General features: G+C 46.3%; 1 protein-coding gene across 1 annotated transcript in view; it reads left to right on the top strand.

The window, feature by feature from the left end:
* Nucleotides 1-27342, top strand: part of LOC147706721 (uncharacterized) — a 507439-nt gene that overhangs the window by 99715 nt on the left and 380382 nt on the right. Inside the window, exon 2 of the mRNA XM_086925573.1 lies at nt 7424-7512. Within this exon, the coding sequence (XP_086781699.1) occupies nt 7424-7512 (89 nt within the window). The remainder of the gene's footprint in view (nt 1-7423; nt 7513-27342) is intronic.

Here is a 27342-nt window from a genome sequence, read left to right on the forward strand (position 1 = left end):
GACGTGCAGCAAGACCATGGAAGGCGACTTAGTCCATGACACATCTCATACAGACCCTTGGTATCCCATTCTGTCTTATGTTTATATCTAAATATCTGACAAAGATCCAGCCCTCCTGGGTCCAGGCTGGACACCACTGCTGAGAAGGAACCTTAAAGTCAAGGGAACCGTAGGACATCAAATAGGTTTTCAATCAAGCATATGTCAAGATTCGAGCCCTCAAAATATAAATTCACTGTGCAGTGTAGCTGGAGTGCAGTGCAACATGCCTAAAGCAGATGTGTACATTTGGGATCAATGCATTTTGTCTGGTATTACTCATATCTCATATTTAGGAACCGTAGAAGGTAGTGCACACCCCTATTTTCTTGCTTCCTGCGAAAGTTCCAGTTAATAGCTCGATACTTTCATAAGGGTTTAATGTGGGAACCCATATACCACCTTCAGTAACGCATCCTCTTAGACAGAGTGCAACAGCTGCTGTGGACTCCTAGTGACTGTGAGTGATGTTTCCCATGACAGGTCATGTTTGAGGCTCAGTCCCCCTTCCCTGGCTCTCTCACTGACCATCTGGTCACCATCACTCATTTGTCTGGTCTTTTAGTTCTACGCATAGTGAAGGAGCCATTTGACTCCACCGGTGTCCAGCCAGGTTCTGCATTGACCACCATGAAGTTTCACACCTGCATGAACATTTCACTTACTCCCAGTTGTTTCTTCATATCCCCTCCTTTACTGATCTTGTTGTTGTGGTCCATCAAGGCTAGATGTTTGTCACCTGCCATGTCGGTCCCTTGCTGCCCACCCTCCACTCCCCTCAGTCTCTTATTTATGTCCATAGCTACTTCCGCTTTAGCACTGATGCCAGTTTTGTTACAGGGGGCGATATTGCAGCACTGCAGCAAAGCCGGCCCTCAATGCTTGAAAACCGACCCCCACCCTTCTGGACCATTGGAAAATTCCCTGTGTCCGCGACGGCCAGTCCGGCCCTGGCAATGGGGCTTTCCAGTCCTAAACCAAGAGCAAATGGTACAGGAACAGTACGTACAACGAGAGTAAGAAATGTGGCAATGGAAAAGCTCATTCGAAAAGAGCCAGGTCCTTGGCATGCTGCCCTACTGGTCCCTCTTTCATTGCTGCTTTCTGTTGACCGGAGCATAGAGGGGCATATTATCAAGAACAGAGTTAAGATTATCGCCGCTTTAGTGGCAGGAAACTGCCCCTAAAGGGGCGATAATGGGCTTGATAATAGGCTGTAGAGAATTCCAATAGAAACCCATGTTCACATCAGAACATGGGCTTCTATGGGAATTCACAAGGGCATATTATCAAGCCCATTATTGCTGCTTTAGAGGCAGTTTCCTGCCGATAAAGTGGCGATAATTTTAACACCGTTTCTTGATAATATTCCCCATACTCTTTTGTCTGGGTGACCTCCCATCCCCAGTTAGCCAGTAGCAAACTCCTGGCTCACCGATCTTTTGGGGGACTGGGCCTCCCCTTGATTGAGCACTATGGCCTGGCCTTACACTTGCCACTGCTCACTTGCATGCTTCTCGGGAATCCGGATCTGCCGCAGGGGTGCTGGTGGAGCACACCCTGCTGAGCTGGCCACAGGGAATGCACTCACTCTACAAGAGTGGCGCACCCATGCCAAGCCCCAACAACCCAATGCTACAAGCCTTGGTCAAACCATGGCTGCTTGCCCACTGCTTCTTCAGGGTGGATTCTCTTCTTCAATACCATGCACCATTATGGGGCAACCCTGGCATACATATAGGTGGTGAGATGTTGAACTGGGAGGTGTGGTGTTCCGCGGGCACCCACAGCTTCCATAAAGTCCTCAAAAAGGGTACCCTTAAATCCTTTATGGCACTTCTTAAGTAATTCGGTCTTTCATACCATTGTCCCAGTGATATTTGCAGCTATGACATTGCCTCCATCGCCTTTTGGGTGCGCGGCCCTGGGTCCTACAGCCTTCTCCTGTAATCTCCTACCTTTAATCTGGGGTTGCATCCATGGGGTGATATCTGTCTTCTACAGCATCTTGACCCGTCATCTTTTCTCCCTGCCCCTTCTAAATAGCCTCTGTATCACGTGGCAAGCCAGACTTCGAACAGAATATAAATTTGGGCGGATCTTCTGGAGGCATTGGAACGTGGGGCTCAGTAGGCGCGACTGAAGTTTTGTCTCTTTAAATTACTGCATAACTTGGACTGGACTCACGTACACCTGAAGGCAGCGGGTCTGTTACCTCATGCAGATTGCTGGCTCTGCTCCCATGACTGATGTGACCCGATACACGTCTTCTGTGATTGCCCCACTGTACAACCTTTTTGGGAGGTGGTCGGCCCCATGCTGAGCAAGACCCTACCAATCAAGTCACCCCTGCCTTTCCCCGATCCTTCAACATTATCTTGCGACCTCTCTGGATCTTTCCCACTGTCAAGGCCATTTACTGCACGTGGCTCTGGCCACGACTAAGATCTGCATTCTCCCACTCCCCTTTCCCATGATGAATGGCTCTCCACCATGTACCAGACCGCCTCCTATGAGCGGGTCATATATTACCTACAGGATAAGACAGAGACCTTCCTTCTCACCTGAGCGCCTTTCCTCTGGGAGAAAGCACACAAGCCCTGAATTAAGGACGCCCATGTCCCCAAAAGGATGACCAGATATTATATCACACTAACCCTGCCCTTGCGATCCCATCTGATCATGATCTTTGAGGGTACGTGCCTACTTCCTCCGCTTTCCTATCCCGCTCCCGCTTTTTCCTCAACTCTCCTCTACTTTACCTCTCCTCTTCTTTCTTTTTCCTCTCTTCCCTATTCTCTCCCCTTTCTCTGCCACTTCCCCCTAAGCGTGTGGATGCGAGTATGGATCCTCTGTTTGCTTTCCCTCTATACATTTCTTTTTGTCATTTTACAAGCCAGTGGAGCTTCTGGAGGAGCCCGGTGGCAGAACAACATTGTGGGAGAGAGATAAGCAGCATCGCAGCAGCATTTTAGGCAATCGGAAGTCTTTTCATGACTGCTTTGTTGGCTCCTAGGTACAAGACATTGCAATAGTCTACACAGGGCAGGGTTAGGTCTTGAACAAAGGTCTGCCTAGTTTGGGAGTCAAAAAAGGCAACAATGAGTTTAAGGCTTCTCAAACGACCAAAGCCGATACCTGTCAGCGATTTGGCTTGGGCCTCGTAGACAAGAGTGTCGTCCATCTATACTCCTAGGTTCTTAATAACTGGTTTGGGCTTGGGATGGTCCGAGACTGACTGGCCACCAATGATCTCCCCAAGTGTGAGAGGGCCCGATTCACAGAACTAACTTGAGAAAAAATCCTAAACTTACTACCATTTTGGTAATCACAGAAGGCACTTACTCATTTCGGTATTCACAGATGGCACTTACTCATTTTGGTATTCACAGAAGGCACTTACTCATTTTGGTATTCACAGAAGTTAGGAGTCCTAACTTTAGGACTCCTAAATGGCTTCTGTGAATACCGAAAGTCTTAAAGTTAGGATTTTTCTCAGTTTAGGAGTAGTAAAATTAGGATTCCTAACTTTGGGACTCCTAAATGCCTTCTGTGAATACCGAAAGTCTTAAAGGTAGGATTTTTCTCAGTTTAGGAGTAGTACATTTAGGACTCCTTACTTTAGGACTCCTAAACTGAGAAAAATACTAACTTTAAGACTTTCAGTATTCACAGAAGGCATTTACGAGTCCTAAAGTTAGGAGTCCTAACTTCTGTGAATACCAAAATGAGTAAGTGCCTTCTGTGAATACCAAAATAGTAGTAAGTTTAGGATTTTGTCTTAAGTTAGTTCTGTGAATCCGGCCCAGTGTGTTTGCCTAACAGAAGTATTTCAGTTGTGTTGGCATTTCGTTTTATTCGATTCTAATTCAACCTCTTAGCATCAGTAAGCATTCCTTACAGAAAATTGGCCATGTCTTGCGTTGCGTTCTCTTAAAGTGAAAAGGTGAGATGAGTATCGTGTGTGTGTCTGATACCAATGAGAGCCCGAAAGATTTTACAACGTGGGCAAGAGGATGGATGTAAACATTAAACAAGGTAGGACTCAATGAGGAGCGCTGGGGGACTCCATGTTGCAGGGATTGTTGGTAGGACGCAAATGGGGGTGAAATGACCTCAAATGAGTTCAAGCTCAAAAAAGAGGAAAACTAGGCCAGGGCTGACCCTCATATCCCAAAATCGTGTAGGCGCTGCAGTAGTACTACATGGGACACCGTGTCGAACGTGATGCTTAGATCCAGCAGGATTAGGGCCAATAAACTGCCCCCGTCAAGGGCCCTGCGGAGTTTTCTCTGATACTACTAGCAGTGCAGAGTTGGTACTATGGGCAGGCCTAAAGTCATTTTAGGACGAGCCAAAAATATATATTTTTTCCAGGAACTATGTCAATGCACTGTTGACAGGTTTCTCTGTTTTCTTGGTAAAAAAAAGTAGAAGAGAGATGGGGCGATAATTTTCAGGCTTTGGCGGGTCCAAGGAAGGTTTTTTCAGCAGAGGGATAACTTTGGGATGCTTCCAGGCACAAGATACCAAAGCAGAGGTTAGGGAGAGATTACTGATTTCTAGAAAGAATAGGAGTAAAAGATCTTGGAGTTTTAGGATAAGGTCGGGTTTAATAGGGTCATCGGGACAGCCAGATTTGACTTGTATGCATAGGGCTTGTAGAGAGGCAGGACTGAGTATGGACAGATACCTCAGTATAGTCCTAGGCATAAGGGTCTCCAGCAAAGTGGTACTGTCCGTCAAATCGAAAGTCATATTGAGGAGAAATGTGGGCAGACATCCTCAATTTTACCGATAAAGTGATCTGCTAGCTTGTCGCAGTGTTCTGCCGAGGCTTCCATAGGCTCAGCTGATAGAGGTTATGTTATGTTATGTTACATGTATTTTATATAGCGCATAATCACCTTCAGGCCTCTAAGCGCTGTCAGAGAGAGTGACCAGAATCACTGACGTCAACTGGTAACACACGGCAGCAAAAAATTACACTGTGACTTCATTAAGCTGTTGACTAAGTTAAAAATGTCGTTGGTGGTATTGAATGAATGAATGCATACTTTATTGTATGATTACCTAAAATCATTTACAAAAGCAATGCATATCACTATCATAGTTAAAACAGTAAGTTGATTAAAAAAAAAGAGCATTTAAAAAGCATTGAAAATGCGGAGGGATTTAAAAGAGAAGGAAAAACATCTAGAGACATATATGTCTTTGGTGGTATTGGTACTATTGCGTATTTTATTGGAGAAAAACTCAACTCTAGGCTTCATCATCAATTTGCAATGGGATTTCACAGCTGACCTATAATGGGCGTTTGCAGAGGAATCATAGGTTTTCCTCCGGGCCTGCTCCAGCCCCTTACAGTGTTTTTTAGCGGCTACAAGGGTCTCATTGACCTATAGGGCAGCAGCTTTCTTTTTGCTGGACCCTGATGAGTGAGTTTGTGAACAAGTGTGTTTCCAATGGGGAAACTCTGTACCTCTACTGCTCAGTAGTGCCCTGTTCCCTTTGGTTGTGGGGCCACATCTCTAGTAGAATTACTGAGAGCTGAGGTAAGCCATGATGGTAGCATGGTATCGGCAGCCTGCACGTTTGACGCCAGCTGAGGACAGCTGACCTCAATACATGCACTAGACTCCAGTGAATCTCATTTCTGCCATTAGGGTTGTGTCTGGGGCCGAGGTGCGGTCCTGGAGTGTCATGTGGATGGACATGCGGACCATGTAGTGGTCAGTCAAGGACATGGGCCAAGGGCTCAAGACACATAAGTTACTCAAATTTGAAAGGCCCTTGTGCCACTTTTGCGTAATTTTTAACATGATAAAAGTGATGCAAGAGTGGCGTTTAGGAGTAGTTAAGTTAGGACTCCTAACTTGAGGACTACTAAACTGAAAAAAATCCTAACTTTAAGACTTTCAGTTTTCACAGAAGGCATTTCGGAGTCCTAAAGGTAGGACTCCTCACTTCTGTGAATACCGAAATGAGTAAGTGCCTTCTGTGAATACCGAAATGAGTAAGTGCCTTCTGTGAATACCAAAATGAGTAAGTGCCTTCTGTGAATACCGAAATGAGTAAGTGCCTTCTGTGAATGCCAAAATGAGTAAGTGCCTTCTGTGAATACCAAAATGGTAGTAAGGTTAGGATTTTGTTTTAAGTTAGTTCTGTGAATCGGGCCCTATATCAGGCGAGTGATCCTGGATAAAATCAACAATATGAGGGCGGTGGTGAACCAGAGAGCGGTAGTTGGTTCTGAATAATTGAAAGGAGGTGGGGTGTGAGTTGATGTGTGTAGTTGGTGCTGCGGTAGTACCGAGGGTACATAGTTTGGACCCGCAGATGTTGCATCTGAATGGCTCCTCCTCCGCATCTAACAAGTGCAGAGAGCTATGATGTGAAGACTGCTTTAGAGAGAAAAGCTTAAGTGGTGATTAGACTAACCTGTTTGATTTGGAACAGGCAGGGTTCCTGGCGCCCAGGTGGCGTCCAGACGGGCTTACCTTTGGTGCACCATTGGCAGGCCAGTGGCACGACCGCTGCACGCGTTTGGTGTGTCCGCGCATTGTGTCTTATTTTATGTGCATGAAGCGGCAACTAGATCACTAACCTTATTTACACTGACGACCTTACTAAAATGGCCGACTCCTCTTGCCTTTGGTGCGCTTATCTATATTGTAGAGCCATCTCTCCCAGCACAGGGGCAGTGTGGAACATCGATATTGTAAAGCCATCTCTCCCAGCACTGGAGCAGTGTGGAAAATCTATATTGTAGAGCCATCTCTCCCATCACTGGGGTAGTTTGCTAAATGTACAGTGTAGAGCAAACCCACTCATCAGCAGGATAGTGCTGTAAGTCTACAGTGGCTTGTCAACTCACCCTTCACCAGGGCAGTGGGGTAAATCCACAGTATAGAGCTAGTCTACCCATCACCAAGGCAGTGTGGTAAATCCACACTGTAAGACAAACCACCCACCACTGGGGTAGTGTGTTAAATCTTCAGTGTAGAGGCCACCCACCCTTCACCGGGACAGTGTGGCAAACCCACAGTTTAGATCAAACTCGCCATTCACCAGGGCAGTGTGGGAAATTCACAGTATGGAGCTGTCCCGCCCACCACTGGGGTAGTGTGGTAAACCTACAATGTGGGACAAATCCACCCAGCTCTTGACTACTGTTAGAGCCTGCACATTGACACAATTTTACAGCAGCACCCGCCTGATATGCATATCTACCACAGCATGCCGTATTGAGTTGGAATGTTCGCTGTTTGAATGTGTCAATCTGTTTCATAAATTTCCTGTGGCTTCTCCTTGGCAGGGTGGAGCCTGTCATTGGAGCACTCCCACTGATACTTGTTCTGGTTCTCTCTCTGGCCCGGTGCAGGTGCTGCAGTGCAGGACAGCGGCCTAGAGGAGCTGCTCACCTTCGACGACCTCTTTCTGGAGTATTTCAACGTCTTCCTCGCTCTGCCGGTGAGTTTTTGCGTTGTAAGACAGTCTCCATCTTGAACAGTCGGGTAACGCGTTGTAAGACAGTCTCCATCTTGAATTGGTGAGTTACGTTTGTAAGAAAGTCTCCATCTTGAACTGGCAAGTAAACACGTTGGACAGTCTCCATCTTGAACTGGTGAGTGACACATTGTAACACAGTTTCCATCTTGAACTTGTGAGTAACACGTTGTAAGACAGTCTCCATCTTGAATTGGTGAGTTACGCTTTGTAAGACAGTCTCCATCTTGAACTGACGAGTAACGCATTGTAAGACAGTCTTCACCTTGAACTTGTGAGTAACACATTGTAAGACAGTCGCCATCTTGAACTTGTGAGTAACACGTGAGACAGTCGCCATCTTGAACTTGTGAGTAACACGTTGTAAGACAATCTCCATCTTGAACTGATGAGTAACGTGCTGTAAGACAGTCTCCATCTTAAACTTGTGAGTAACGCGTTGTAAGACAGTCGCCATCTTGAACTTGTGAGTAACACGTGAGGCAGTCTCCATCTTGAACTTGTGAGTAACACGTGAGGCAGTCTCCATCTTGAACTTGTGAGTAACACATGAGACAGTCCCCATCTTGAACTGGTGAGTAACGCGTTGTAAGACGATCTCCATCTTGAACTGATGAGTAACGTGCTGTAAGACAGTCACCATCTTGAACTTGTGAGTAACGCTTTGTAAGAAAGTCTCCATCTTGAACTGGTGAGTAACGCGTTGTAAGACAGTCGCTATCTTTAACTGGTGAGTAACGCGTTGTAAGACCATCGCTATCTGGAACTGGTGAGTAGTGTGTTGTGAGACAGTCGCCATCTTGATCTAGCGGTAGCAAGTGGAGTGTGTGATGTGCATCCGCCGGCTCCTGCCAGACTATAAGTCTGTGTAATGTGCTTTTTGTCTACGTGGCGACATCTAATGTCACTGCTTTAGTTTAAACCCCTTCCACTGGTGACCCACCACATCATCGGGGTTGAAATATGAAATATCATCGCAGCCAAGTTAATTATAGAACATCTACAATTACATGGACAATAATAGGTCCCAATATATGCAGAGGTCGATAATTTGAACATTTGTAATGTAACATTCAAGCCTTATATCACAGTGCTGTGGTGGAAATATCGACCTGCCAAAATATCACATCGATCGTGTTGACTGTCGATACAATACTTACCTTGACAATGCTGAGGCAGTCGATACTGTTGGTGCAATATTTTTGCTTTTAATATGTTGACCACAATATTTTGAGGAGCAGCCCATTCACTGAGGTTTTGAGGATGAACGACCCCTATGACGAAGGAGACCAAGCCTTTGAGGATGAACGACTCCTATGACAACGGAGACCAAGCCTTTGAGGATGAACGACCTCTATGATGACGGAGACCAAGCCTTTGAGGATGAACAAACCCTATGACGAGGGAGACCAAGCCTTTGAGGATGAACGACCCCTATGATGACAGGGACCAAACGTTTGAGGATGAACGACCCCTATGACGACGGAGACCAAGCCTTTGAGGATGAACGACCCCTATGACGACGGAGACCAAGCCTTTGAGGATGAATGACAACAGAGACCAAGCCTTTGAGCATGAACGAGCCCTATGACGATGGAGACCAAGCCTTTGAGGATGAACAACCCCTATGACGACGGAGACCAAGCCTTTGAGGATGAACGAGCCCTATGACGACGGAGACCAAGCCTTTGAGGATAAACGATTCCTATGACGACGGAGACCGAGCGTTTGAGGATGAACGACACCTGTGATGACGGAGACCAAGCCTTTGAGAATGAACGACCCCTATAATGACGGAGACCAAGCCTTTGAGGATGAACGACCCCTATGATCACGGACACCAAGCCTTTGAGGATGAACGACTCCTATGACGACGGAGACCAAGCGTTTGTGTTCATGTCAGCGGTTAGTTTTTTGTGCATTGTTGTTCACAGCATAGAGAAGGCAGGCACTGAGTTCATGATGTCACTATCATGCAACACGTTCCACCTTTTTTGGTGTCAACAGCAGGGGTCTGGCCATGCTAGACTACTTTGGCCTTTCTGTCAAGATCCTGAGCCTACAGGGACCCCAGAAGAGAGATAGATGGGTTGTCTCTTCCACTCCAACCATCACTCCCACATTCTAGATACAGTCTGAAGCCAACTACTCAAATACCTTTAGAAAGAAGGCTCTTGTGCATTCTCCAGTTTTCTATGGCAGGAATTTATAGCACTTACGATCTGCAACCCAACAATGTATCTACATTCAATGCAATATGTTTGCAAGCAGCATTACATGCCAAACTTAATACTGGAGCGTGCAACATTACACACCAGACCTAATACAGGTGCTTGTAACATTACACACCAGACCTAATACTGGTGCATGCAACATTACATGCCAGACCAAAACTGATGCAAGCAACATTACATGCCAGTCATAATACTGGTGCATGCAACATTACATGCCAGACCAAAACTGATGCAAGCAACATTACATGCCAGCCATAATACTGGTGCATGCAACATTACATGCCAGACCAAAACTGATGCAAGCAACATTACATGCCAGCCATAATACTGGTGCATGCAACATTACATGCCAGACCAAAACTGATGCAAGCAACATTACATGCCAGACTTCATACAAGTGCAAGCAACATTACATGCCAACCATAATACTGGTGCATGCAGCATTACATTCCAGACCACAACTGATGCATGCAACATTACATGCCACCCATAATACTGGTGCATGCAACATTACATGCCAGACTTAATATTGGTGCATGCACCATTACATGTCAGACCCATTACACACCAGACCTTATACTGGCGAATGCAACATTACATGCCCTACATAATACTGGTGCATGCAACATTAAATACTAGACATAATGCTGGTGTAAGCAACTCTACAAGCAATATCTAATATTGGTGCATGCAACATTAAATGTCAGACCCATTACACACCAGACCTAATGCTGGTGAATGCAACATTGCAAGCCAAACATAATGCTGGAGCATGCAACATTACACACCAGACCTACTACAGGCACATGCTACTTTACATGCCAGACCCAATACTGGTGCATGAAACATTACATGCTAGACTTAATACTGGTGCATGCAACATTTTCATGCCAGACTTGATACTTTTGCATTCAACATAACATGCCAGACCTAATACTGGTGCATGCAACATTACACACCAGACCTACTACAGGCGCATGCTACTTTACATGCCAGACCCAATACTGGTGCATGAAACATTACATGCTAGACTTAATACTGGCGCATGCAACATTACAAACCAGATCTACTACAGGTGCATGCTACTTTACATGCCGGACCTAATACTGGTGCATGCAACATAACATGTCACACCCATTACCACCAGCCCTAATACTGGTGCATGCAACATTACATGCCAGACCTAATACCTGTGCATGCAACATTACATGCCAGACCTAATACTGGTGCATGTAACATTACACATCTGCCCTAATACTGGTGCATGCAACATAATATGTCACACCCATTACACACCAGACCTACTACGGGTGCATGCAACATAACATGTCACACCCAATACTGGTGCATGAAACATTACATACCAGACCTAATACTGGTGCATGTAACATTACACATCTGCCCTAATACTGGTGCATGCAACATAATATGTCACACCCATTACACACCAGACCTACTAAGGGTGCATGCTACTTTACATGTCAGACCCAATACCTGTGCATGCAACATTACATGCCAGACCCAATACTGGTGCATGAAACATTACATGCTAGACTTAATACTGGTGCATGCAACATTTTCATGCCAGACTTGATACTTTTGCATTCAACATAACATGCCAGACCTAATACTGGTGCATGCAACATTACACACCAGACCTACTACAGGCGCATGCTACTTTACATGCCAGACCCAATACTGGTGCATGAAACATTACATGCTAGACTTAATACTGGTGCATGCAACATTACAAACCAGATCTACTACAGGTGCATGCTACTTTACATGCCGGACCTAATACTGGTGCATGCAACATAACATGTCACACCCATTACCACCAGCCCTAATACTGGTGCATGCAACGTTACATGCCAGACCTAATACCTGTGCATGCAACATTACATGCCAGACCTAATACTGGTGCATGAAACATTACATACCAGACCTAATACTGGTGCATGTAACATTACACATCTGCCCTAATACTGGTGCATGCAACATAATATGTCACACCCATTACACACCAGACCTACTACAGGTGCATGCAACATAACATGTCACACCCAATACTGGTGCATGAAACATTACATACCAGACCTAATACTGGTGCATGTAACATTACACATCTGCCCTAATACTGGTGCATGCAACATAATATGTCACACCCATTACACACTAGACCTACTACGGGTGCATGCTACTTTACATGTCAGACCCAATACCTGTGCATGCAACATTACATGCCAGACCTAATACTGGTGCATGTAACATAAAATGTCACACCCAATACTGGTGCGTGAAACATTACAAACCAGACCTAATACTGGTGCATGTAACATTACACACCTGACCTAATACTGGTGCATGGAACATCACACACCAGACCAAATACTGGTGCAAGCAACATTACATAACAGACTTAATACTGGTGCAAGCAACCTTACATAACAGACTTAATACTGGTGCATGCAACATAACATGCCAGACTTAATACTGGTGCATGCAACATTACATAACAGACTTAATACTGGTGCATGCAACATAACATGCCAGACCAAATACTGGTGTAAGCAACTGTACATGCCATGCATCATACTGGTGCATGCAACATGTTATGTTATGTTATAACCTATTTGTAAAGCGCACTTCGACCAAGGTTTCATGGTGCATAACATGCTAGACGTAGTACTTGTGCATGCATCATTACATACCAGACCTAATACTGGTACATGCAACATTACATCCCAGACATAATACTGATGCCTGCAACATAACATGCTAGACTTAGTACTTGTGCATGCAGTTCAATTCATGAAGCTTTATTCGGTGCATATAGATGACCATGAAAGCACAAGTAAAATATAACAGTACATATTAAAATGTTCCATCTAAGGTTTACAATTAGTGATGATAATCATAGTTCGAAAGAGAACACATATAAAAGTTACATATGGTATAAAACATCTAGTGTTAATAGTCAAAGTTCATTAAAACACATACTTTTCCTAGAATTGATGCACTGATTTAAAAATGTTGCAGTATAAAAACAGATATCTTCCGATTGCAAGTTAAAAATTAGAATCATAGCTTGTTCAACTGTACGTACGCCATATTTAACAAACATGGGTTTCAAAAAGGCAATACGAAAATTAGTGTACAGTTTGCAAAACATTATAAAGTGCACAGTGCTCTGGGTGGATACCTCATCACACCTACATGGTCCAGTCGGATGTTTCTTAATATTTGGGTGGGCTACTAAATAATGTGCCATCCCAAATCTAAGTCTGGTTAGCACAAATTTATGTGAGTGCCTAGTCACCATAGTTAAGTAAGAAGGGAAACCTTCCGTTATATTATACTTATTTTAAAAAATGACAGTGGACATTGATCCGGTTGCAATTGCCCGCTTCCTCCCCGCATATGTCAGGAATATACTTTTCATTTCCGACTTAGGAATCATTGCTGCTGCGCTGGGGTCATTTAAAATGTTCAAGTTGAAAATGTCTGAAAACAAGTAACAACATATTTAACCCAGGGTATCTCTCGATATTTATCCAACCGTAAACAGTCCTCAATTACAGATCTATTAAAGGACTTCTCATCTATAAGCCAAATAGACCGCCAGATCATCATTGACCTAAGGGATAACAGGTCAGTTAAATAATCAATGGCTAGTTCACGGTGACTTAATTCGGTTGAAGCTGAGGTGGGCAAAAACAGGAGTTTCTTTACAAATAAGTTTTTCTCCAACTGTAACTTATGAACACAGCTGTGGCTCCATACTGCAGCTCCATACAGTGCTATAGTGACACATCTAGCCTGGTAAATCTTGAGCATATCCCTGGTACGACGGTCCCCAACCTTTGCAGCAAACCTGTAAATACCATGGGCATTCTTTGCCATTTTATTCCGGATATTGTTAAATTCATTGGTCCATTTCCTGTCATTAGAGAAGGTAATACCTAGATAACAACATTTGTCCACCTGTTGCACCTTTTCTCTATCTATAAAAAAAGTGTTTAAAAATGTAGCTTTAGCCCCACAGGTTATTGTATGTGTTTTCCCTTTATTAATTACTAATTTTCTATCTTTAATAAAGGAAGAAAAACTATCCATTAACCGCTGTAGACCCACAGGGGTTCTAGAGAGTAAAACAGCGTCATCGGCGTATAATAGCACCGGTACCGGGACACCTTTGATCTGGGGGGCATCTGCATTAACTTTTTTTAGAATAGCATCAACTCCATCAATAAATAAAATAAATAGGAGGGGGGCCAACACACAGCCCTGCCTAATGCCTCTTTTAACACTAAATTTTGGAGTGCATTCTCCTCTAGTCCCAAAGCGCACACTAGTTTTCAATTTCTCGTACAACCTTGCGAGGAAAAAGATTATGCCTTCTGGTGCTCCTAACTTCAATAAGGTTGGCCACAAAAGAGAATGATCTACCATATCGAATGCACTGCTCAGGTCTGCAAAGCAGAGGTACAAGGAGCCAGGTTTCGCTTCGGTGTATTTCCCGATCAGTAGATCAAGATTGATGCACTGATCGAGCGTACCCCGACCCTTTCTAAATCCAAACTGGCTGTCAGCCAGTATGCCATCCTGCTCCACCCATTCCTCTAATCTCACAAGCATAACCCTACTCATGACCTTGACTGATGAGTCAAGGAGAGAGATCGGGCGATATTTTGCATCAGACCTGCTTCCCTTTATATAAATTGGTACTATAATCGATTCGCCCCAAGTTGAAGGGGCCTCAGTACTCACAGCTGCATTAAAAACGGTAATCAAAAGAGGTCCCCAGACCTCTGGTGCAGCTTTGTAAACATCTATAGGGACCCCATCCGGGCCCTGGGCTTTCCCTCCTTTACTAGCGCGTATGCCGCACTCAACCTCACTAACAGAAATATCCAGCGGCAGAACAGGCCACCTCTTAGAGCAGGCATCTGTAACTTTATTAGAGTCAAAAATATTAGAAAAATGGGCTATCCACCCCTCACTCGGGACATTTGAGGTTAGCGCGGGTATTTTTTCATCCTTAAGAAAGCGAGAGTTAACCGTGGCCCAAAATAAGGTGCAATTTGATAACTCCGCTGCTTGGTTAAGGGAATCCCAAGCCTGTTGCTGCAGTTGGCGCTTCCTCTGTTTGAGCACACATTTGTATTCCGTTCTCAAATTAATTATTAGATTTTTTTCCCGAGGCTTTACTGCTAATGCCTGCGTAAGGTCAGTTAATGCAGCGGTACAAAGATGGTCGAAACATCCCAGTCCATTACTACGTTGCCCGCTGTTACGTCCGGTGAACTTTGCATCAATAGCAATATTAATTTCTTTAAAAAGTAATAAAACATTTACAAGGTCAAATCTATTTTGTAAAATAAAAACAATGTCCAACAGACTCTCCTTAATTATAGAACTAATTAATTTGTGGGACTTTTCTCCTGCCCATCTTAGCCGTACACCGTTGGTCCTATGTGGTTCCACATTGGAGATTGTGATTCCTACATCAGTTGGACTTCCGGCCCAAAAAATAGTCTCCAGGATAATACAATTATGGTCGCTTAATGTAGTTACCTCAATTCTAGGGGGAGCACAACAAGAAATAATATTTGAGGACACAATCACATGATCAATTGTAGAACTAGTGTGCCAGTTTTTAAAAGTGGGAATCAGTAAATCATTAGCATCTTTACAACACTCCACTATTTCCAAATCATGGCAACCCATGAGCTAATGCATATGCAATGCTTCCCCATAGCTGTTGTGCCTGAAATGCAAAACATCCCACCCAGCATTATTAGTGACCCCACAAACCCTCTGTGATGACAAATCGCATAGAGTGGTATTAAAATCCCCTATTCATATAAAATCAAATACAACATTCACTTCCAAACATACATTTTCAATGGCACCAGCTAAATCTGTTATTACTTTAGCCCTGGTGCCATCAAAAATATTGTTGTAATAGTTAATCAATAGGATATTACGGTCTTTGCCCTCAATAAGCCAGAGGATCTGCACAAGGTCGCCTACAGGTATATACTTTTTAACCACAATTGGGCGAAAGATCGATACAAGTGTGAGTAGACCCCATTTGGCTCTACCTGGTCCCACACCCACTGCCGGTAAGTTAAAAGAGACAACTCCCTCATAGTTGACATCATCCTTACGCCATGTTTCCTGAAAACATAGGACATCATGAGCATTAATAAAATTTAGCCATCCTGGATCCCTCTCCTTCGATTTCAATCCTGCCACATTCCAGCAGACAAATGTAGTGCCTTTACCTATTGCACAATCACTATCTGACATCAGCCCATTATTTCGACCCCCCCCTCTCATTCTGGTTTGTCCTACATGTGTCCCCACATTCAGATGGAACCCTTATGAACGCCACCCGGCATGGCTCAGTTATAATGGTTAACTCTGGGGCCGCAATAATATCTTTACAAACAACCCCATAGGGGCTAATAGTCTCCTGGGGTTGAGGCTGTCCTGCCTGTGCAAGTCAGTCATTCGTATCCAGAGAATTTAGGGCCTGGAATCGGTTTTGCATTGTGATGTCAGGGTATGGCCTATGGGTAACCGTACTGGGTCTATTTCCTCTACTCCCTTGGGTGTTAATATTAATGTGGCTATAGAAGAAACCTAACGAGCGGGCACACACATTATTATCAGTGACCAGTAAGGAGGCAGCTCTTAAAAGTACAGTGGCAGCATGTTGAGGGTGTTTAACATTTACAATAACACTATCTCCCGTAGAACTTTTCCTAGAGCTCCCTATCCAATTAACCCTTCTGGTGGTCAAAACTTGGTCCGAGAATGCAATTGGAAAACCACAATGTCTATGCAACCAGGACATCGTTTTATTTTTTAAAGAATCGTGTGTTTCCTAGTAATTCTCGTTTTCGGAAGGGGGAACATTAGTTAAGACTACCACATATGGTGCGCAATTGGGAGGGAGGTTAGAGGCGCGTCTTTGTCTCACCTCAGTCCAGCCCTCCTTCATTTCGTCTGTTATTACAGCCTGGCTATCGTTGCCGGCTGGGGGCTGGGTGGGCGGGGGATTCCGTACAACATTCTCACTGCCACCTGCCCCTCTCCCAGGGGGAACCTCCTGGGTATCACAGTTACTTGTTACTAGGGCTGATAAGCTGCCCACTTCCTCCACTGACTTATTGAGGAGTCCTCCTAGTCTATTAAACTCTGCGGTAAGCTGATCAATTTTAGCCACAAGAGGTTTAATAATGCCCTTAATCTTCAAGTCAATCATACTTACTAAGTTTTTTATTTGTTCCGCCTCCAATTTAACAGTATCACCTTTCACCGTGATGTCATCATCCTTATCTGGGTTTTTGAGTGGGGAAACTACTCTTTCTGTAGTAGGGGATCTCTGTGTATAGTCATAATCTAGTGAATAGTCCCGCCCATGTGCGCGGACCCCGGAGCAATCAAAAATAATCTCTTAAACTGTCAAAACATGCAGACCTGCATAGACACTTAAGAGAGAATTTAAAGACAGATAATGCAGCCTATATCCACAGGCTACACTGTCCAATACTTCAACTAGAAATTTCACCAAAACCCACAACAGCACAGCCTGTCCAGGGTTTTCCACAGAGAAAACCTTGCCTTTAACAGCAAAACCCTCTGGAATGATAGAGAGAAAGGAGTGGACAGACAAGCCCCATAGGCTGCCATTATGTGGCTCAAAACAGGATACTGTGCCTTTAAGAGAACTTTCCAGAAGCCTCACAGTATCCCAGAATGCAGTGCAGGTCCCTTTCACCTTCAGTTCTTTTTTCTGGCTCCTGCTAGCAGGACCCTGGAGCATTAGCTCTTCTTTTTTGAGTTTTTTCTATACTATGTTGGTGATATTTTTGGATTTTTGTAGCTTCACTCGACGTCTTTGGCCTTTATCTGCATTCTGCTGTGTTTTTTTGGCAGAATTTCTGCAGTCTTCTTGGCTTTAGACTATTTCTAGTCTGACAAGTGCTTTGTCTGCAGCTGAACTGAAGGCCAAAGCTGAAGCTCACAGGGTTTGTACTCTGTGCTTGCCTGTGTCTTTTGACACCCGTCTTCTCTGTACCTTCTTTTCTAGGGGGCTTCGGCTTCCAGGTTTCAAACAGAAGAGCTTGTAGGCATCTTCAGCTTCTGGGTGAGGTGAGGGTAGGTCCTCTACCGAGTCCCATGCTGTGATCTCTGGGGTTATCCCCAGTAAGGGCACGTCTGAGCTATGACGCGGTTCCGGTCTGCGTCGGGGCCGTCATGGCGACGTCATGGAGTGCCTAGACGTCATGGAGTGGCTAGACGTCATGGAGTGCCTAGACGTCATGGAGTGCCTCGACGTCATGGAGTGCCTCGACGTCATGGGGTGCCTCGACGTCATGAGGTGCCTCGACGTCATGGGGTGCCTCGACGTCATGGGGTGCCTCGAAGTCATGGGGTGCCTCGACGTCATGGGGTGCCTCGACGTCATGGGGTGCCTCGATGTCATGGGGTGCCTCGACGTCATGGGGTGCCTCGACGTCGACGTCATGGAGTGCCTCGACGTCGACGTCATGGAGTGCCTCGACGTCGACGTCATGGAGTGCCTCGACGTTGACGTCATGGAGTGCCTCGACGTCGACCTCATGGAGTGTCTCGACGTCATGGAGTGCCTCGACGTCATGGAGTGCCTCGACGTCGACGTCATGGAGTGCATCGACGCCATGGAGTGCCTCGACGTCGACGTCATGGAGTGCATCGACGTCATGGAGTGCCTCGACGTCGACGTCACGGAGTGCCTCGACGTCGACGTCACGGAGTGCCTCGACGTCACGGAGTGCCTCGACGTCGACGTCACGGAGTGCCTCGACGTCATGGAGTGTCTCGACGTCGACGTCATGGAGTGTCTCGACGTCATGGAGTGATGCTCGACGTCATGGAGCAGTGATGCTCGACGTCATGGAGCAGTGATGCTCGACGTCATGGAACAGTGATGCTCCTTTTGGGGCATTGGTCGCTTGGGCTCTGCTCTCTTCCGTTGGGTCAGGACGTCACCGTTAGGGATGGCTCGGCGTCTCCGTGTTTGACACCGTAGTGACATTTTGACGTCTGAGTGTTGGTTGTCGTAGAGACAGTCACTGTCTTAGTGATGGTAATGTCGTAGTGAGGTCGACGTCATGGGTTACAGCCGCAGAATACTGCCGGCTCTTGGCGCCTGGGTCTTGTTCCAGGCCTCGCTCCTTGGTGAGCCTCTCTTCGTAGGAGGGTACTTTGTGTTCCCGGCACCTTCCATTTACGACGCAGAGCAGTTGATCAGCGTCGAGGAACCCTTCTGATGGGGAGTTTGTGGTTACTCACCACGTGTAAGCGAGGGACGTTGGTCCTTTTGCTTAGTTTTGAGTACTTGCATACCTGCACGTCTGCTAGGTCGCCTCCTACTCAACCACTACTGGTGAGACCACCGGGGATCTTTCAGAATCCTCTCGGTTCCCTCTCCCGCCCACCACCCCAGGGGCCTTTGGCCCCTCAGTCTGTGAACCTCCGTGCCTTGATGCCAGGGATGCGTCTTCCATGAGTACGGGGAGTCTCTCTCCGACTCTTTACTGGTTGGCGGGACTTAACTTTCGTCCACTACCACCTGACAGGAGGTTCTGGCTCCGACCGTGCTCCTGACTTGGTCGCAGGGGTGGCGGCATGTAGACCTCGTGCTGTGGCCCGTTGTTGTTGGACCGTTGTTGTGAGATCCCTCTGTGGGGATGTTTTCTTCACCGATTTGTGGTTCCTCTGCCGAGAGACAGGAGGGAAGCCTTACAAGAGATGGTCTAATGGGCCTGATAGTTTTGGATCTAGGCATCAGTGTCGGAGCGGAGTTTTCTCTCCTGCCGACTCCCAGGTATTGTGGGTTTGTCCTACGTTGTCATACTTTTATTTGCCTGACGTCTCTGCAGCCTGCGGCTCAGCAGTGTGCTTCTACTCTCCCGTTCTTTGGGCAACCCTTGGGCTGCCATGAGAGTAGTGAGTGGCTCACATGAAGTCTGAATCGGAGACTTTTGGACGGCTGTAGGTTTGGGGCATGGAGAACGGCTTGAGGCCTTCTGCCCTTTCTAGCGGCGTTTTTTCCTCCCAGGATTTGCCGGTGGTCCCGGGCCGCCGTTTAATGCTTTACAATTATATTGTGCGCATACGCGGGAGAGCTTGTTGCTCCTCGGCGAACAAAGGCCGCTGGGTCTAAGTCAGTCTTCGGTTCATCGGCCCTCCTCCAGCAATTCCTCCGGTCGGCTCGCGGTTTCAGCTGCGCGAGCTCTAAGCAGAGGCCGATATCCTGTTTAGGAAAAGGGCGATAGAGGACGTACCTCTGTCTCAAAGGGGAAGAGGTCTGTACTCCCGGTTCTTTCTGGTTCGCAAGAAGGACAAGAACGAGTTCAGGCCCATTCTGGATTTGCGGCAAGCAAACAAGTGGATTCGCAGAAGAGGAATTTCGCATGCTGTCGTTGCATCAGGTTTATACTCAGCTGCAACAGGGAGATTGGCTCGGTGCCATAGATCTACAGGATGCATACTCCCATGTGCTCATTGCACACAAACACAGGAAGTTCCTGCGATTCCAAGTCGGCGCCCATCATTATCAGTACACAGTACTGCCAGTCGGGCTGAAGTCTGCGCCCAGACCATTCTCGAAGTGCATGGCAGTGGTAGCTGCACGCCTGAGGAAAAACGAGGTGGTTTCTCTAACCGTACCTGGACGATTGGTTGATCAAGGCCTCCTCCTTCTCGGAAGCTCAGGCACACTTCCAGAGGACGTGCGTTCTCTTGAACGAGCTGGGGTTGCACATCAACCTGTCCAAGTCTGTCCCGATTCCGGTCCAGTGCATACAGTACTTGGGAGCCTCCGTCAATACGCTGTCAGCAAGCGTGTCTCCTTCGGAGGAGAGACGATTATCTCTCCTTAGGAAGGTTCAGAGTGCTTGGAGGATCAGTGGGATTAGAGGAAAGGATCTTTGGGCGACAAGATACGACTGTCTCTGCGTGCTCTTCAGTCTCTGAAGTGGTAGTGTTCAGCGGAGAATCTCCTAAGAGGGGTTCCCTTTCACAAGGACATTTCCACACAGACGGTCGTGACGGATGCGTCTCCCCACGGCTGGGGGGCGCTTTCCGGAGACTTGCAGATTCCGTCCTTCCAGACCAACTCTCTGCTTGTACAGACGGACAATACGACAACAATGTATTACCTCATCAAGCAGGGGGGTTTGAGATCGCGCACTCTGTCGCAGGAGGCGCGGGCAATCTGGCGCTGGTTTTTATCCAGAGGACTGACTCTAACGGCTACCCATCTGCCAGGTGTGCAGAATGTTCATGCAGACGTGCTGAGCAGACTGATTCAGGAAAATCACGAATGGGTCATAAACGACGAAGTACTAGGAGTAGTCTTCGGCAAATGCCGAGACTTCGCCTCCAGGTACTGCCTGCGGGGAAGCTGGGGAATGCGTTCTGGATTAACTGGTCGAACAGCTTTCTGTACGCTTTTCCACCCTTTCCCTTGATTCCGGCGGTGTTCATCAAGCTGTCCCAGTCCAGGGTGCGGATGATCCTGATTGCCCCGGAATGGCCCAGACAGTGGTGGTTCACTGACCTGCTTCACCGGTCTCTCCGTCCTCACATACGGCGGCCTTGGAGGCCGGACCTTCTCACAAAGTTCAGGGGGCAGATGTTGCACCCCAACCTCTCGTCTTTGAGTTTGGCTGCATGGCTCCTGAGATAGTGTAATATGGCCATTTGAATCTACCAGAAGTTTGTATGGACATACTGAAGGACGCTAAGCATCCTTCCACTAGGACTTCTTATGCTTACAAGTGGAAGAGGTTTTGCATCTGGTGCAAGTCCAAGGACCATGACCTGACGACGTGTAAGGAAGATGTCATCCTTCCGTATCTTCTACACCTGGCGCAGTCGGGCCTTAATGTCCAATCCATTACGGTTCATCTTGCTGCGCTGACTGCCTACGGGAAATGCCCTTCAGACTTCCTTCTTCCAGATCCCTGTGATCAAAGACTTTTTGGAAGGCTGGAAGAAAGCATTCCCTCCTGTCTGGCTTCCTTCGCCTTCATGGGAATTGAATGTGGTGTTGTCCAGGTTGATGAAGGAGCCTTTTGAACCTATTCATAAGGCTTCGTTGCAGCACCTGTCCTGGAAGGCAGCGTTCCTCGTGGCCATTACATCGGCCCGCAGGGTGAGTGAAATTCTGGCGTTGTGTTACCAAGAACCTTATACTGTATTTCAGGCTGCTAAGGTTGTTATGCATACTCACCCTAAATTTCTTCCAAAGGTTATTTCTGATTTTCATGTCAACCAGACAATAACTTTGCCTACGTTTGTTCAGAATCCTTCATCTCCAGCGGAAAGGTCCCTACATTCCCTGGATGTTAGGAGGGTGTTGGAATTTTATCTGGATAAAACCAGAGATATTCGTGGTTCAGATCAATTGTTTGTCAATTATGGATCAGTCAGGACCGGTCTTGCTACCTCAAAACAGTCCATCTCTAGGTGGATTGTGTCCTGTATACAATTGTGTTACCAAAAGGCTAATACGACCTTAGGAGGTAAACCTAAGGCTCATTCCACCAGGGGCAAAGCTGCCACGACTGCTTTGCTACTTAATGTTCCGATGGCAGAAATCTGCAAGGCCACCACTTGGAAGTCGGTCCATACCTTTGCTAAGCATTACTGTCTGGACACTGATGCCAGGGCAGATGCTCAGGTTGGGCAGGCTTCGCTGCGAAATCGGTTCGCACAGTAGTGGTGTTATTTCTCGGTTCTCCATTGCCGCTTTGGTGTGGGGATGGGCTTGCCATTCTATTCACTAGATTATGACTATACACAGAGATCCCCTACTACAGAAGGAGTAGTTTCTGTCCTGTAACTCCAGTTCTGTAGTAGGGGTATCTCTGTTATAGTCCTAAGCGCTTGCCCTCCTCCCCGGTGGAGAGAGATATTCATGTAAGAAATGCTACAGGTCTGGCGTGTTACGCCTTCAAAAAGAACTGAAGGTGAAAGGGACCTGCACTGCATTCTGGGATACTGTGAGGCTTCTGGAAAGTTCTCTTAAAGGCACAGTATCCTGTTTTGAGCCACATAATGGCAGCCTATGGGGCTTGTCTGTCCACTCCTTCCTCTCTATCATTCCAGAGGGTTTTGCTGTTAAAGGCAAGGTTTTCTCTGTGGAAAACCCTGGACAGGCTGTGCTGTTGTGGTTTTTGGTGGAATTTCTAGTTGAAGTACTGGACAGTGTAGCCTGTGGATATAGGCTGCATTATCTGTCTTTAAATTCTCTCTTAAGTGTCTGTGCAGGTCTGCATTTTTCGACACCTTAAGAGATTATTTTTGATTGCTCCGGGGTCCGCGCACATGGGCGGGACTATTCACTAGATTATGACTATAACAGAGATACCCCTACTACAGAACTGGAGTTACAGGACAGAAACGACTCCTTTTCTAACAGAACGTGACCCCCCACGTTTGGTCTGAACTTTCCTACACGCTCTGACCACTCTAGGCACAGGTGTTGGTGGGTGCTGTGCCGTAGTGTCTAAGGACTCTTCTAGGTCAACTATGGGGGGAATGTTTTTCTCAGGCATATCATTGACAAAGATGTCAAAATTATTGATACCACTACTATCATCCTGCGCCAGTGGAACTGCTAAAGGTTGCGCAGTAGGTGGTGTAGAGGGACAACTTATCGCTAGCGACTGCCGCCTCTCACTGTTAATTTTACGCACAACCTTCACTAGATAGTTATCCAAAGTGTTAGGCACCAGGGGAGCCTTTTGTTTAGACATACTTAACAATAATAATTAAAAGAACCGAACTAAAGCCTTTCAGAATGTGTGTATACAAGATTAAATGATTTCTGGTCTCACTGTATATGGGTCACAGAAGCTCAACAGCATATGTAAATCAGGGTCCCTGGCCCAGCCCAGTCACTTCCTGTCCCGGTCTGTCACAGACTGTCCGCCCTTTGTCCGGTTCTTCATCCCGTGCTGCGTCCCACGCTGCGTCCCGCACTGTGTGGCCCGGTTGCAATTATAATAGCTGATATGTTTGGGGCGGAGCTCTGCGCAGGTGAACAGCCGCACGGACTCCTGGTCCTCAGAGTCAGGTGCGATACTGCCAAAGTGCCTCCGCAGTTGTTGGCGGCCTCTTGCTGCCCTCAGCATCACTCCCCACAAGAAAAAAGGCTGCTCTGCTGGCGTTGGCTTCTAACAGCGAACATTACATGCCAGACCTAATGCTGGTGCAAGCAACATTAAATGCTAGAGCTAGTACTGGTGCAAGCAACAATATATGCCAGACCTAATGTTGGTGCATGCAACATTACACATGAAACCTGAAAATATATACACATTCTCATTCTTTTATTACATTTTTAATGCAGCAATATTGCTTTATAAAAGACAGACGAGGACAGACCAAATGAATTAGCCAATCATTATTTTGTAAAGCAGTCTCTAGCGCTACGAGGCCTCCGGGTAGCAGTGCGCTTTACAAGACACAACAATTACAATTACAATTAAATGGTCATGGACTGTTTTTAAAAATAAACGTTGGCATTCAGGGAGTGGCACTGGTGGATTTAAGGACTACTGTCTGCGCCCCCCCATTGCTCACATTAAGTGCAGTCTTCCCCTCAGACATGGGGGTCTTTGTCCTCTGTGTTTAATCTTCATTGAACATATACCTACAATATAATAACATTGGGCACGATTCACAGAACTAACTTAAGACAAAATCCTAAACTTACTACTTTTGGTATTCACAGAATGCACTTACTACTTTTGGTATTTACAGAATGGATTTACGACTACTAACTTTACGTCCGCACTCGGGCCGGAAATTCCGGCCCGGAGGCGGAGCTTACGGCCCGGAGGATGAGCTTCCGGCTTTGAGGCGGAGCTTGCGGCCCGGAGGTGGAGCTTCCGGCCCAGAGGTGGAGATTTCAGCCATGGCTAGAAGACTGGCCATAAAAGTCTCCTCCTTCCAGTGGAGCATCCTGTAACTTAGTTAACACCCAACTCTCAGCTCAGCCCATATGTGCTGTGTAAGGGGGTGCACCTTACCAGACAGCAGTAAAGTCCCATCGGCGGAGAGACCCTTATTTAGATCTAAGGTGGACCCTTCCCTCCATGAGTGAGACCCATCCTGAGGGTATATTCTGAGGGGCGTCATGACTCCCAGTAATGAAACCATGAAGCGACATCTTCAGGTGGGGAGGTTCTGCCTTCAGAAAATATTTGAAACCCTAGGGCATTATTTATGAAAGTTTAATGCACTCAGCACATTTTTATTCACAATTTATATTGTGGTATGATCCTGCCCCAAGTACTTTTGGCAAAAATGTAACAAATGGTGCAGTTGAAAATATGGTAATAAAACAGAATATAATTAAAGACAGCCCAACAGGGAAGACAGGAGTTCTCTCCAGGGGTGTTTTGTCAAAAGGTGTTAGAAATGGTGAGCTACAAAGCACACCAGGACAGCAGCAGTAGTCAAAAGTGAATATAAGTTAAATACAATCTTACAGTGACTCAGAGAGTCTCCCAAAATAATTTGGGGAGAAAGTTGGCTGATATATAGCCATTAACTGTTGATACCTAGAACTGACTAAAATATAGTTTTGCCTTTTCGGAAACTCAGACAACGAGAGTTTTTGAAAAACTCATGCAAGTGGGTATGTGGGAAATCCACCTTTTCTGTTGGGTTTTTCACCTATAGCTGGACCCTGTATTTCTTCTGGCTGTAGAATTCTGTGCACTTTAACCCTGCTAACCAGTATTAAGTGCCTGCGGTCCCACTTCAAACATGGTTGAATAGGCATACGTCGAACTGATATGTTTAACTTGCCTATACGTTCCTAGTAAAGGGTACAAACTTTACTCAAGTGCCTGGAAGTTAAATGGAACCTGTGGACTACATCATCTATTGTGCCATCCACTTTGGTGGCAGTGCAAACATGGCATCAGGCCTGCCCCTGCAGCTTGACTGTAACAGTGCAACACATGCACTGTGACCTGTACAAATAAACCATTGTTGACCGATAAAAACCTTCTGCTGAATTTGTTTTTGCTGGTCTTAAAACTCTGTCCACTTTAACACTGCTAACTAGTGCTAAAGAGCTTGTGCTCTCTCCTTAAAGCATGTTTGAATTGGCGTATAACCAATTGGCATGTTTAATTTACTTGTAAGCCCATAATATTGTGGTACGACATGTATCCAGGGCCTGTAAATTAAATGCTATTAGTGGGCCTACAGCACTCATTGTGCCACCCATTTTAGTAGCCACTTAAAACCTGTCTCAGATCTGCCATTGCAGCCTGTGTGTCCACTTTAAACTAACATTGTGACCAAGCAAAATAAACCAACCCCTCTTTAATACATATATTACCACAAAGGTAGGCCCTGTACAGCCCAGTTGGCAGGGTGCAGTGTATTCAAAAGTCATACATGTACTTTTAAGTTTGCATGGCATTTGAATTACCTTGCTACATTTATTACCTGTAGGATGCTGGGTGTCTGGTAAAGTACACCCCCTCACACACACTTTATGTCTAGGATTTTGGTGTAACCTTGACTTGAAGTGCACAGGGTCCCTGCCAATCAGATCACCAGTGCCAGAAGCTCCTCCTCTAAACTGTACCTTTTGTTTCCCAAGTGGCCCAACTTCAGTACCCATTGTAAGTACCTAGTACATGGTACCCTCCTGCCGTGGAGGAAGAAGGGTGCCAGCAGTGGCAGTGTTGAGAGAATGCCCTGTCTTGCGACAGTGGATGTTAAAGGCAGTCCCAGTGTTGTACTGAATGTGTGAGAGAGTCCTGCATTGGAGGTGACAGACAGTCCTGTGGTGGGGTGAGAGACAGGCCTGTCTTGCTTCATTGGAGGTTGAAGGCAGCCCCAGTCCTTCACTGGAGGTGACAGACAGTCCTGTAGTGGGGTGAAAGGTAGTTTATAGTGCAGCACTGGAGGTAAGAGAGGGTCCTGCCTTACGGCAGTGGAGGGTAAATACAGCCTCAGTGCTGCATTGGAGGTGAAAGAGAATCCTGCATTGAAATTAAATTAAGCCAGCAGTGCTGCAGTGTAGTTAGACAGTTCTGCAATGCTGTGGTGGAGCTGAGACAGAGTCCTGCGTGGAGTTGGAAGGCAGCCGCAGGGCTGCATAGGGGATGAGAAAGAGTCCTGGAGGGCAGGTGGAAGCAAGCCCACAGTGCTGCAGTGGAGATAAGAGAAGGTGTGAGGAAGAGATGAGGTGTAGGTGAAAGGGAGCCGGCAGTGCTGCAGTGGAGATAAGTGGAGGTCATATGGAGTCCTGAGGTGAAAGAGACCCGCAGTGCTGCAGTGGAGATAAGAGAAGGTGAGAGAGAGTCCTGAGGTGGAGGTGAGAGGGAGCCCGCAGTGCCGCAGTGGAGATAAGTGGAGGTGAGAGAGAGTCTTGAGGTGAAAGGGAGCCGGCAGTGCTGCAGTGGAGATAAGTGGAGGTCATATGGAGTCCTGAGGTGAAAGAGACCCGCAGTGCTGCAGTGGA

Source organism: Lissotriton vulgaris, chromosome 6, assembly GCF_964263255.1.
Source record: "Lissotriton vulgaris chromosome 6, aLisVul1.2, whole genome shotgun sequence".
Classification (NCBI taxonomy): Eukaryota; Metazoa; Chordata; class Amphibia; order Caudata; family Salamandridae; genus Lissotriton; species Lissotriton vulgaris.